The 13,802-nt window shown below is 39.6% G+C and overlaps 2 protein-coding genes across 6 annotated transcripts; one reads left to right on the top strand and one right to left on the bottom strand.

Annotated features, from left to right (window-relative positions):
* Positions 1–14: 14 nt before the first annotated feature.
* On the bottom strand, positions 15–2,556 carry rpl36a (ribosomal protein L36A). The gene is made up of 5 exons (XM_004073035.5): positions 2,432–2,556; positions 1,694–1,799; positions 852–919; positions 639–761; positions 15–89 (listed from the first exon to the last, which is right to left on the bottom strand). The coding sequence occupies exons 1-5, from the start codon at positions 2,432–2,434 to the stop codon at positions 69–71; spliced, it is 321 nt and encodes a 106-aa protein (XP_004073083.3). The 5' UTR covers positions 2,435–2,556; the 3' UTR covers positions 15–68.
* btk (Bruton agammaglobulinemia tyrosine kinase) lies at positions 1,312–13,537 on the top strand. 5 transcript variants are annotated; one of them, XM_011479897.3, is made up of 19 exons: positions 1,312–1,474; positions 6,298–6,349; positions 6,552–6,710; positions 7,440–7,544; positions 8,346–8,427; positions 8,566–8,688; positions 8,773–8,828; positions 8,941–9,131; positions 9,868–9,930; positions 10,115–10,169; positions 10,266–10,345; positions 10,793–10,920; positions 11,570–11,641; positions 11,845–12,016; positions 12,122–12,341; positions 12,496–12,560; positions 12,643–12,761; positions 12,856–13,013; positions 13,114–13,537. In XM_011479897.3, the coding sequence occupies exons 3-19, from the start codon at positions 6,570–6,572 to the stop codon at positions 13,183–13,185; spliced, it is 1,902 nt and encodes a 633-aa protein (XP_011478199.1). In that variant the 5' UTR covers positions 1,312–1,474; positions 6,298–6,349; positions 6,552–6,569; the 3' UTR covers positions 13,186–13,537. The 5 variants fall into 5 exon arrangements, with proteins under 5 accessions (XP_011478199.1, XP_020562081.1, XP_078809666.1 ...); XM_020706422.3 differs by having other exon boundaries at positions 6,547–6,710; XM_004073034.5 differs by lacking the exon at positions 1,312–1,474 and adding an exon at positions 3,976–4,101.
* Positions 13,538–13,802: the final 265 nt, after the last annotated feature.

Genomic DNA, 13,802 nt, shown 5'->3' with positions numbered 1-13,802 from the left:
AGAAGATTCAATGGTTCTGTTTTGACACATTTATTGAAAATAGTGACAAATCCGTCCATGAGACAGGTTTAGAACTGGATGACCTGGCCCTGAAAGAACACAAAGACACGGGTTAGAATATTACACACCATGTAAAAGTACACATTAAAGACATTAGTGTCAAGTTACTCCATTGAACAATTATACTGAAGACAACCCAGCATTATGCCAGATTCTTCTGCTTCCTTAAATAGACAACCATGAAACATTACAGTTCATCCAAACTGAATATTCATGGCACAAAATCCCAACAGTTTAGCCCAGCACACAGGGACACTGCATGAAAATCCTGGTCATAAATAGCAATGTTCAAATTTCTACAAAAAAACTGTTCAGATGATAAACCTACTTTTATAAACACGCCTCTCACAAATCAAGCCATTGACGTGCAACAATATTTGAAGGTAAGAAGCAGTCATAAAACTAACACCTCAAGAGGTTGAGTCTCCTCACACAAAGATGATGCTCAAAGGATTCTAAAGCAAGCACTGATCCTTACAGTTAACACATGGATATGCAACATTCAGCTTTACAAATCAAGCGTACCGTAAAGTTATTTACAGGGAGCACTATTTATAAGAAGCTGCAGACAGTCCTACCTTTCTCTTCTTGTCACCACCCAACTCAAAGTGCTTGCATCTCTTGATGGCCAGCATTCTCTTGGATCTGCAGTTGGGCTCCACACACTCCAGCCTCAGCACAATCTTCTTTGTAGTCTTAGCCTGACAGTGGATTCATGAGCATACTTGTCACATGTCAAAATAAAAGCCATAAACCTGAACTGTAAGGGGGGGGGGGGGGGGGGGGCTTACCTTTTTGCGGAAAATTGGCTTTGTTTGACCACCGTACCCGCTCTGCTTTCTGTCATACCTTCTCTTACCTGCAGAGGAGAGTCAGATTAGCTGCAGATCAAAGGTGCAGAACACTTCTGTTTCGTGTCCACTGAGCGGTTCTGTCCAGACCAGTCTGTTATTAGGAGCGTTTCCCATTATAAAATGGACCCATTAAGCCGAACCATTTCTGGGCCCCTGTTTTGTTGTAGGTCTATAGAAAAATGGCATGGACCAGCTGGGGTGGAGCTACTTTTGTAGCTCCAGTCTTGTTTGTTGCAACAATAGAAAGCGCCAAACTAGCACCAACGTTTTCGGCTGTGCTTCTCTTTTCCAGCCGCAATCTTCTCTCAAACATTAAATGCTTTGTATGTACGAAAAACCACAAGCCAAAAAAAAAAAACCTGACCTAATATCTCTTTACTCATTGGCCAGGAATTATGAGAGGGCGGAGCAAAGCAATGAGAGATCTGCTAATGGAAGTCCTGTGCTTTGCAATGCTTGTCTGAATGGTTCACTTATTAAAACTTTAACTTTCTCTGGCCGATTTTGAAAGTCTGTATCAACGTCAGGTACACTTGTCACGTGCTACTTCACACAGGAAGGTATGTAGATGCGTGTTGTTGAGCGATTGTCCGGTAAAACAGTGAGAAGCAATGTGAAACGCAAGCAGACCCAGTTGTGGACCTGGTCCCAGACCAGGGTCTGCTTGGGTGTGTTCAGACTTTTTGGATTATCAGGGGACACGAACTCTTTTACTTTAATTTAAGCTAACCAAACGTGTCCAGTCTGAATACACCCTTTTTCTTTTAAAGAGAATTTACCCTGTGCATAGAGGGAGTCCTTTCCCTTCTTGTACTGGGTGACTTTGTGGGGCTGGTGCTTCTTGCACTTCTTGCAAAAGGTCCTGCGGGTCTTCGGGACGTTCACCTTTGAGAACATTAATAATCAAATGTCAGAAGTAAAAAGGACAATCTTGACAGAACTCTGTAATCAACTCCCCAAGAGGTTTTCTAGAGTCTTAAGAAAACAAAGTTGGCACCAGACGGCGTCCCTAAAAATGTCTGCTGAAGTAAATCTAGTGTTTAAGCATTTCAACTGCCTTTAATCCAATAGTATCTATAAATCTTTGAAATTGTGATGGCACCTGCATACCAAATAAAAAGGTGCATCGACCATTTCTGTATAAATGCAAAGAGCCTAGCTAGCATGGCAGGCTAGGTGTTAGCATGTCTATAGCTTGCTTTTGAAATGTATGGTTGAAATCTAAATACCTAAATGTCGTTTGCCACATTAATGTTTCTACCTGTGCTTGAAACACAAATACTTTTTGTTCTTTTAGACGACCCCTTGCAAGTAGAAAGATTAAAACGGTGGCTTTATTGCACTCGCTTTGCGGTGAACACCGCTTTACTACAACATTATAAAATGTCCTTAAAATGGACAATATTAGCATTGTACCGTAAATTTATATAAATAACTCTCGTCTAAAAGAAAAATACGTAAATAAGGTGCTTTTGCGAGGAGGATTATGTTAGATTATTGCTGAAGTGTTTCCATACCATGGTTGCGTCCCGGCGATGAGGAAAAGAGGAAGGCCGGAGCCGGAAGCAGTTCCTGAAGTACACACGAGCAGCGAGCACAGTCCGCCCCCTAGCGGTAGCGCCTGCCACTGGAGGACAACACAAAATAAACTTTATTGAACACAACGATCCGATACAAAACAGTGCACTGCAACAATGGGAAAAGAACAAGCCAGTGTGTTATCATTACATTTTATACAAAGACATTTAAACGGACGCACAGATCAAGTGTTTTAATCACTTTCTTATTGTCAGAATATTTTATTGTGTTTATGTATTGTTTGATCTCATTGACAAATTTGGAGAAATGAGGGGTATGATTTGAACATTTTGATTTATGAATGTGCCATTTGCATAAAAATTATATGAGATTAATTATGTATAATTGTTCTTTTTAATGAGATGGACCATGGGTGAGGCCAAACAGTACGTGTTCTAAGCACCGGCGAAAGTCTGGGTCTATGTGGGCGGAAACCAATAATTTCAATTCAATTCAATTTTATTTGTATAGCCCAAAATCACAACAACAGTCGTCTCGATGGGCTTCGAAGTAAAACATGAACTCAAAAGGATCATAAATCCAAATAAAAATAGTTACAAATAAAAATAATTTGATTTTGAGTCGCCAACAGGTTCAGAATTTCTTTGTTTTTAAACCTATCCAAAAATAAAGCTTCACAAAACGCTCCACGTCTTTCATCTTCAAGCACTGCCCCAATAAACAGACAACTTTGGTGTTTTTTTTCTCGTTAATTTATGCCTTTTTTTCTCGTAAATGAACGTGTTTTAAAGTCATTAATTAAAAAAATAAATCATTTTGTTTGTAGACTGGCCCTAAAACTCAGTCGTAGTTTTTGATGTTTAAAATGAGTTGTATTTTGCATTCTTAGGTTTAACAATATGCACGTGAAGTGAGAGTCCCTTTCTCAAATATACATCCTTCCCTTTACTTCTAAAGCAGGGAAATGACCAGATCTTATGATAGGATTTGCATATCAAATATCCGTCACCTTCTTCCTTTTTCCACTCTCAGCTTCCATTGATACATTCTGTTTATTTATTCAAGTAGAATATGAGTGATCAACTTCCACAAAAATAAAACTCAAATCTGCTTTTTATCCGCACTGTTAACCAAGACTGTCTGCATTTTTATTAAGATGAATGTTTTACAGTGTAAGGTTCTTTAGTCAGAAACGCTACCTCCCTGTAAATAGTTTCTTGACTTTTATCTATTTCAAAAATCTAAATGTGGTGATCTACTGGTGCAAAGTGAAAAACTAAAGATTACCCACACAAGTCTTTTTTTTTTTTTCTTTTTTTTTTTTTTTGCTTTTGTCTCTTCCTGGTATATATTTATGGCAAAACAACTGTTAGTTTAAAAGTGTAACTGTTTCCAAGCGTGTTCCTGTAAGGCACATTTAACAAGCTTTGCCTTATCATCCAAACTGTCCAAAAAAGCTGATATGAAAATAAGCAGGAAGAAAAAAGGGAAGTAAGTGGAGTCGAGTCCTCTCTGTGGGTGTGTTTTAACGCCTTGCATCACAGACTAAAGCACATTTTAGGAGCTACTGAGGCAGACGTTAATGTCAGAGCTTCAAACCTCAGCATCTATAGCTGTTCGACTGATGCTTTCGCTTTCTGGCTGCTGGGTGAGTGGTGACGTTCCAAAAGCCGGCTGCAAAAGTTTGCTTTTTAGTCACTCATTATGTTTACTGCATAGACAAAGCCTGCCGTGAATTATAGTTATCTACAAAGTACGTTTTTTTTGTCAGCTTGTACTTCTCTTGCCTGCAAAATCTTAAGGACGTTATAGCATTCCTCGATGTGTCAAAATGCTTGTTTTGTTTAAAGGCTGCATCGCTTTTAACACTGTTGCGTGTTCTTTTCTAAGTTATTTAACTAATAAAAATCAGATAATGGTTTAAATATGTCACCCGCTTTGAAACCCGTGTCTGATAACTGTCTAAAAAAACTTTTGATCTTATGCAGTCAAGACTCCCTGTCACATGACTCACTGAACACATCGGCTTTTAACTGCTGTGATAAAGTGAAATAAGTGACAGCATTCTTTGTGGTTAAAATATGACTTGACAGGTTTTTCTCTCTTGTTGCTTCTACCGTCTATACCCGCACACTAACACACTCACACATACACAACTAATCTGTCAGGAAACATCAGGAAAGACAGCATCTTGATGGGTTCCTGTGTGGCAAAGGGTTTTCGGATAGTGTTTTCCATGTATCTGTGTAAAAAAGAGGCATAGACGTGTATTTACATTGATTCACATTCTTTTATGCTACTCAAACAGTATTTGTGTATGAATTTGTTCATTGTGTCACATAGTGGGATGGTAAACAAACCCTGCACTGTTGTACAAGAAAGGCATACCTGACTGTGCAACACATTTCAGGACAATCTCAGATAGAAATGTAGCAGGGCTTGTAACGTTTTCAGCCCCCCACAAAAAACAACACAGCACAACCTTGATGCAACTTCCCCATGGGTTTGCCTGTGTCAGCCTCTGTGAGTCAACTCGCTTCAGAAAACGGCTAACAAGCAAATGTCTTTTAGGCCGCCACAGTCTAAGCACGCACGTTCAAGGCTTTTCTGCAGAGTCTTGGGACTGTCACAACTGACAAAGATGGCAAATGAGGAATGAGAAAACAATACTTGGCAGAAAAGGGAACACCAACAGACTTTATAAGTAGTGTCACCCTCATGTTAAGAAATGTGACACTCTTGGTTAGCAGGGAGGTACAGAAGTTTCTGGCATGTTACTGTTACACTTCAGAAAATAAAAGGAAGTACTTAACGGCTTAAAATAGGCTGAGCTGTAGAGCAAAAATATCTGACACAGGCTTATGGACTCTGAGCTTTCAGGCGTTTGATAAAGAGGAGTTTGACCAGATACTGACATTTAAACTTCTGCTGTACACGACAGAAACGGTCAACTCAAACCAATCAAATTAAATTAACCGTCTTTAAGATGGAGCGTCCTATATCTCACTTAGGTGTTTAGACAGACTGGCAATCTGCCCAGGGTGTACCCCGCCTTTACTGAACAGTAGCTGAGATAGGCTCCAGCAACCCCGTAACCCTAAGAGGAATTCAGCAGGTTCAGAAGTGGATGGATGGGTGTTTAGTGTTTTCCTCTTGTACCATATGTGGTATCATTTTGAAGACAGATGGTCATTCATCTGTGCTCCGTTTCCGTGTTTTCCTATTCAAGTGCCTAGATCGATGACCAGCTCAGCAACAGCAGTCTCACCTTCACAGTCAGAATGACTCATAGTTATGGAGCTTTTTTTGTTTTGAGCGTGCTGGTTTCATTTCAACACTGGCGAGGTGCTAAAACCATGACACAAAGCACAGTCCCAAATGAGAACCTCCTTTATTTGCAGACTGTTTTATGATCTGTTTAAAAGTAGTCTTGTGTCTGAGTGATTGTGCGACAGAGAAAAGGAAGATTGTGAAGTTTTCCAAGTCATGATCCCTGTTTGTATTGTGTCTGCACTGAAAGTACAGGAGCCTGTACCACTAACTACACTTTTTCAAATCCCTGAAACTGGATCTCATGTAATTCCATGTGAGCGTCGGGAAAATATTTGAAATCAAGCAATAAAATGTAGTGTAATATATCACAGATAAGTTATTAATGTATTTTACTGCATGATTTCTAATTTTATTTAAGTCACAAGATGGCTGAGGGAAAAAGATCTCCTACTAAAGGAAATGATGGAATCGCAGGACAATCCTGACGTTAGACCGCTGACTTTAAATGCAAATTTCGGCTAATCACTAACTGATAAGTGCAAAAACTGCATGTCTGCTCATCTCTCCTCAGATCTTTAATCTCATCTGACACAGCACTGTTGCTCTGACTCTATGAACAACAGGTCAGTGTTCCGTTTCCTTCTTTGAAAATATGGTTGAAGGGGAATTTAAATATTCCATTCTATACTTGATATGCAGGAAACACACCAACCGCACACTGATCATGAGTGGAGCTGTGGGGGCAATGGCTGTGATTGTAAGAGCCTTCTGTTTGCTGCACTCTTCTTAAGTTTTCTGTTTGTTTGTTTTTTTGTCCCAGTGTAGATCCATCTGGGTTGAATCATGTCAGAAAACATCCTGGAAGATCTCTTCATCAAAAGATCTCAGCAGAAGAAGAAGACATCTCCTCTGAACTACAAGGAGAGATTATTCGTTCTGACGGCAGAAAAATTAGCCTACTACGACTATGATGCAGACAAAGGGGTGTGTAAAGTAAACAGAGAACTGAGTCCTTGTTTTTTTTACTACTTGGACATACTTTTATTGTGAATGGATGTTGTTTAAAGCATCTTATACCCAGTTTAGACTTTAAAGTGATTTGTAATTGCTCAGGTGGCATCGGCCGCAAAGCCATTGGAAAGGAATCGGCCCAATCGCTGCGAAATGCGACACAGGTTGATGACATCATCCAGGATTGGAATTTTACACCTGTAGTACAATCACGTACATATCGCGCTATTGAAACTACAGTTGTTTCAAGTGATCAGAAGACGCGATGGCAGAGCAACCTCGATCCAGAAAATAGTGTCTTTTTAACATTGCTGATGATTGAAGACATTAGGAAATACCGTAGCCTCTATGATACACATGCGGGGGTACAGAGTCAGATAGAGCGGACAACTGTGTTAAGAAAATTGACCATTGTGTACCTGCGTGTTCGCCAACGCAGCAAGATGTCAGCCATGTTGAAAATACCAAACCACGGAAATGCTGGACACAATCGTGTCACAATAGTATAAACGCCACTCAGAAGTTCATCACAGCCATGAAGGCCAGTCGCAAGCGAAACCGGCCAACTTTAGAATTAACTAGACAGCGCAATGCAGTAGGGACACTATGCGATTAATGTGATGGCCAATCGCTGTAAGTATAAACCGGGCATTACAGCCGATGCACTCAAAAGACTCCAACTTTTTCCTTGTGTGTGAGCAGAAGCGAAAAGGTCTGAGGGGTTCCGTTGATGTTGAGAAGATAAAGTGTGTGGAGACGGTCGAGACAGAGCCCAACGCTCCACAGGAGCGAAGGTTTGCTTTCCAGGTAGAGTTTATTCTTTTTAAATAACAAGCTTCATTTTAATCTAAACCGATTTGTACAAGCTTCAAAAAGCATTCATCCAGTTTTTCAGACTTCCCATCCCAAAACTATTACTTATTTACTTTTGCTTTCACTTAAGTTTCCAATAGAGCCCATAGATTATAACATCCTACATCATCTATACCACTTTTATCTTTTAAAGTGTGCCAACAAACATTTTGCTTTGCATCCAATTCTTTTTCCAATGAATTCAATGTATACAAAAAAGAAGACTCCCCAAAGCTCTTACAGACAAAAACTATGAAAGTGTCTTCTTTAAGAAGTGAAACTGTCTCAGATGAACCAGGGGATTTCAGAACAATGCAGGTGTTGCCAATGAGCTGAATGGTAAGTAATGGGAGTAACTGTACTGTCTGTTCCACAACAAGGACATTTAAGCACTGCAGCACCAAAACGTGGGCAAAAAGTAGCAACAATATTATATATATATTTCATAATATGTCTTGATAGGAGTCTGCCTTGCTAACTGGCAACATAAGAAAGAATTAGTTCCATTAAACCAGTCAATCTCCACATCCTCCTGAATTCAGTAGCTTTTAAATTATGATCTTACATTTTTATTGAGTTTAGTTAGTAAATAGATATAAGACATTGTACGCATTGGCATTTATTCAAATATTTAAAGAGTGATTAACATTCAGAGGCACAAGTAAACCCTTGTGTTAAATTTGAGTGAATGCAGCTAAGGTGAAGTGTTGGGGTAAATGAAATAAATAAAAACGGAGACTGTGATTTTTGCCTCAGGTGGTCTACGATGAAGGGCCTCTATACATCTTTGCAAAGTCTGAGAACAGTCGTACCGAGTGGATTACAAAGCTAAAAGAACGTAAGTCCACACAGACTTGCATTCTGTGTCTCAATATTCTGTATGTCACTTCTTGTTTGTGAAACAGAAGAGCTATGCAAATGCAAATGTTGATTTCATGTAAATGGTGCAGACGTGTGTGTCTGTTCTTGTGCACAGTGGTGCGCTACAACAAAGACCTGATGCAAAAGTATCACCCCTGTTTCTGGGCTGATGGCGTGTGGCTGTGCTGCCAACAGGAAGTTAAACAAGCTATGGGTTGCAAAATATTGGATAAGAATGGTAAAAAAAAAAAAAGATTTCCTTTGTGTGATACATTTTTCAACAATTTAACAGCTGATCCAAATATGAAATTTATTGTTGAAGGTTATGCATCTAGAACGAGGTCGACTAGAAAGCCTCTTCCACCGACCCCATCAGAGGTAAGGGTAACTTTAGGTCTCTAATAAAATAAATAATTAAGATATTAAGTTTCGGTTTTGTTTCATACTTGTGCAACACATCTGCTATGTGCATGATTTCATGTCGTCCCAGGAAAAGCCCAGTCCCAGTCGCCGTCTTCCACCGCAGCCTGAGTCAGCTGCTCCTTCTTCAAGCATGACTGTCATAGCTGAGTATGATTACACGCCCATGACAGCCCAAGACCTGGAGCTGAGGACGAATGAGGAGTACACCATTCTGGAGAAGTCAGACCCCAACTGGTGGAGAGCCAGAGACAAATACGGGTCAGAAGATGCCAAATAAAGAATAACATAAACCACTTTACTTTGGACCCTTACAAACACATTTGTATTTGTATGCTAAAAACGCTACTTATTTCTCTTTGCTCACAGCAGTAAAAGTCTAAAAATTAAATTAAGGCATTACAGATGGAAGGCAGATAGAATTTTCCACACTATAGGGCGCAAAAGATCAGAAGGCGCACCGTCAATGAATGGTGTATGTTTGAGCTTGTGTCATAAATAAGGCAAGACAAAAGTGTTAGAGATAAATTCATCAGTCAGACTTTACTAACTGAGGTCACAGTAATTCTAGAACTTGTTTATAGCACGCTACACGTTAGCTGTGTTGGCGTGCTCACAACATCTGTAACTCCCAACCTTGTTTGAAACATAAAAAAACCAAACTGATATCTCTAAAAACAAACGTTACTGTGATTACACTAACTCCCAACTTAGTTAGTACAGTAACAGAAAAAAAAACACAGTCCGACACCGCTACACATTAGCAGCACTAGTGTGTATTCACAAAAACACCGTGTACCTCTAAAAATCCCTTTGACATCAGTAAACACAAGCAGAATGAATCCGCATATAAGGCGTTCTGGGTTTGAAAATAATTAAAGCAAATTTTAAGTGTGCCTTACAGTGCAGAAAATATAGTAATATTTGAATTTGTTTTGACAAATACCTAAAAAATATTCTACTAATTGCAATAAGAGATCTTGATTATATTTTACAGGAAAGAAGGCTACATACCAAGTAATTATGTTGCAGAAGCAGAGTCCGGCCTTGAAAGATTTCAGTGAGTACCACCTTTCTGCCCTGAAAATGGTTATGTTCTGTTTCTAAGACTTTCAAATGTTTAATTTAAAATGATAAATGTTTATGCGTTGTATCAGATTGGCACAGATGTATTTAATTGCCAATTTCATGAATTCTGGAGGTAAAAAGCAGTAAGAAAAAGACAGTTCTGTTGTTTTCGACAGTTGGTACTGCAAGAACATGAACCGCAGTCAAGCAGAACAGCTGTTAAAGTCTGAGGTAAATAAATGCTGCGACTACAGCATGTTTTTTTTGTTTCCTTCCGAACTAGAACCAGAACTTTTTTTCTGAAACTCTTAAAATGTTCACTTTCAGAACAAAGACGGCGGTTTCTTGGTGCGGGACTCAAGCAAAGCTGGGAAATACACCGTATCTTTATTTGCCAAGAGTGGCGCGTGAGTAAACTTGTGGAAACACTGCCACCATTTTTTTATGGTTGCTCCTTTGGCGTCAGTCATGTGTAAACTTATGAAAAGAAGAACTGTGCAAAATGAAAGCGGAAACGGCTGGTCGCAGAGAGAAAGATGTAAATCTTTTTATGCCAAATTTGGGCTAATCTTACTATTTAAGCTGATCTGTACTGTGGTTTACTCTGAGGATAAACTGTAATATAGTTACTGTCAAAGTCAAAGTCAAAGTTAGCTTTATTGTCAAATATTCTGCATACACAAGACATACAGCCCAGCACTGTGGGCACTCTCACCCCACAGTGCAAGCAGCACATAAAATAATAAAATAACAGTTATAAGAATAAGAAGATGTGGACACTAAGATACGATGTGGATGACTACCCTTCAGCTGGATCTGCTGGCACTCGATTTCACTTTTTTTTTTCTCTACAGGGAAACAGGTGGAAGCTGCAGACATTACAACATCTGCACAACCCCACAGGGCCAGTTTTATCTGTCAGAGAAGCACAACTTTGACACCATCCCAGAGCTCATCAACTATCATCAGCACAATGCCGCCGGTCAGTCCCGCCACGGCACAGATGGAGCCCTGTAGACCAGTATGCAAAACAGTATAAATAGAGCCAGCTCATGCTAACAGGAAATTACTCAACAGCGGGAAACCCTGAGAAACCTTTACCAAAATATCAGCAGAAATAAATAATCTTGACTAAAACTTCATTATGATTGCGATTAGAATTTTGAATTTCTTTTGAGTCCACTGACACCAGTTCATTCTATATGTTAACACCACAGACTGAAATGGGCTTAAAACAAAACAGCATGAAAAAACAAATTTTTGTAAAAAAAAAAAAAGAAGCAAATGAAGAAGACCACATTTTACATTAAAAGACTGCAGTGGTTAGTGGGAATATTAAATAAACCATCCTTGTGAACAAAACAAAAAAGACCACTGAATTATATATAAGAAGGCACAAGTTGAAAGCTGCATGATTGGGTATTGGACTTGATGAAAGTTACAAAACACATTAAAAAATGCAGATTTAATGGGGGGGTTCGATAATGTGCCACGTTTCCTGCGGCGTTCCTTTTACCTATTTTTAAACCTAATGGCAGTACAGCAAACTACTGTCCTCCATGCATCTGTCACCGTTGCTATCAAACTGTCAACCTAAGTGAGGAGGTTTCAGCTGCTTTTCTTATCTCCAGGTATGGTTTGCAGGCTGAAGCATATTGTGTCTAATCGGGCGCGACCTCCGTCAACGGCAGGACTCGGCTATGGTAAGAGTATATCTGTAGCAGACTCTAAATCCTTTTTTTTTAACATTTGATGATGAATCAACTATTTATTTCTTTGCGAGCAATTTAAGTGCCAAAGATCCTCGGAGGGTTCGATTAGAGTTTAAGTTTAAGTTCTTGTGTGGGGGTAAAAAAGCCTGCAATCACAAAAGGACCTATTTAATCTGAACTTCTATTTCCTCCAGGCGTGTGGGAGATTGACCCCCACTACCTCACCTTCATCAAAGAGCTCGGCACGGGCCAGTTTGGAGTGGTGAAGTATGGGAAATGGCAGGGCCAGCACGACGTAGCCATCAAGATGATTAAAGAGGGCTCCATGTCAGAAGATGATTTCATTGAGGAAGCCAAAATCATGATGTAAGCACAGCTAAACCCCGTCAAGGAACATCCAGGTGGTGAATGTAGTTTTCAAAACCTCTGAGAAAAACCAAATGAACTTCCTTCTCTTTTTGCTCAAACCAGGAAGCTTCGCCATGAGAACCTGGTGCAGCTGTACGGTGTCTGCACCAAGCAGAGACCTATTTATATCGTGACTGAGTTTCTTGCAAATGGGTGTCTGCTGACATATCTCAAGGAAGGCCTGATCCAGCACCCAACTGCCGACCAGCTCTTGGAGATGTGTAAGGATGTATCTGAGGGCATGGCCTACCTCGAGTCACAGCAGTATATCCACAGAGACCTGGTGAGAGACAAAGATCTACTGTTTCTGAGTGGAAAAAAAAAAAACCTAGCAGCATTCCCACACTGTGTCAAGATAACCAGCAGTTTGAGTTTACAAGATAACACTGCTACATTTAATGATTATCCTTGAATCAAGGGCACTGTTTTATCTGCAGGCTGCCAGGAACTGCTTAGTAGATGCAAATGGCACAGTCAAAGTGACTGACTTTGGTCTATCAAGGTAAAACCCTTCCTGGTTTCTGATGCACAAACGGGACACGAGTCAAAGCAAAAACAATGAAACCCCTTTTCAATGTCATCAGATACGTTTTAGATGATGAGTACACAAGTTCTGTTGGCTCAAAGTTCCCAGTTCGATGGTCTCCCCCTGAAGTCCTCCTCTACAGCAAATTCAGCAGCAAGTCAGACATCTGGGCTTACGGTGGGAGGTTTAACACAAACTGCTTATTAGTTCTTGGTCACTGTCGACTGAGCCACATTGTGCTATAACATGCTTACTGCTCGCTCTTTATCAGGGGTGCTGATGTGGGAGGTGTACACTTTGGGTAGACTTCCATATGAACGCCTCAACAACTCAGAAATTGTGGACCAGGTTTCACATGGCTTCCGTCTCTACCGCCCTCAGCTGGCCAACGAAAGAGTCTACAAAATTATGACAAGCTGCTGGCATGATGTAAGTGAGCCGTCGAATTTTATTTTAACTCCCGCAAAGAATTCGAAACGAAAAATCATTTCAGTATTATTAGAAATGTTGCTCTTTGCTTTACACTTAGAAACCAGACGAAAGGCCCACCTTTCAAGACCTGGTGCTGATTGTCCAGGATCTTCTGTATGAGCTCCAGTAGACCTCAGACCCACCTCCACAGCGCAGCATCTCTGTCTGTTCCTGGAAGATAAACACAATCATAAAAACTGTTACCAGTTTGAATACAGGGCTCAAAGACCATACAAATATCCTCTGTAATGTGAATATTTGACTGTCAAAATATCACAATTACTCACTTGCTTTTACATTTTATTTGTAAAAATGCATTCAGCTGGACTGTCCATATTTCCACTTATCTCTGACAACTATTATCTTTTCCTTTGAGTGTAAGTCTGTCTGGAATGTAGACAACATTTAGTTCGATTTGTTTTTTTAATGCAGTGTAAGCTTATGTTTTGCACAAATAAAGCCAAGTATGCTAGGCTTTCAAATGTTTGGGGTTTTGTGTTTAAAACGGTCTCTTTTGGTTTAATATTATCCAAATCTAAACATAACTTCACTGTTTACATTTTTGTATAACATGATGTTTTGCAGCAATTTTCATAAATTTTAAATATTGTTTATTTGAACATTTGCAGAATATAATGCAAAATTCAACATTTATAACAATACAAGAATAAAACGCAGTTCTAACTACAAAACAACATTGTTTTGATCTTTTGAAATTATTAACTATTGAGAACAAAATTATAAGTA

This window comes from Oryzias latipes, chromosome 10 (genome assembly GCF_053564925.1).
Source record: "Oryzias latipes strain Hd-rR chromosome 10, Olatipes_Hd-rR_3.1".
Lineage (NCBI taxonomy): Eukaryota > Metazoa > Chordata > Actinopteri > Beloniformes > Adrianichthyidae > Oryzias > Oryzias latipes.
The sequence above is the reverse complement of the archived record's forward strand: the minus strand, read 5'-3'. Positions and strand labels throughout refer to the sequence as shown.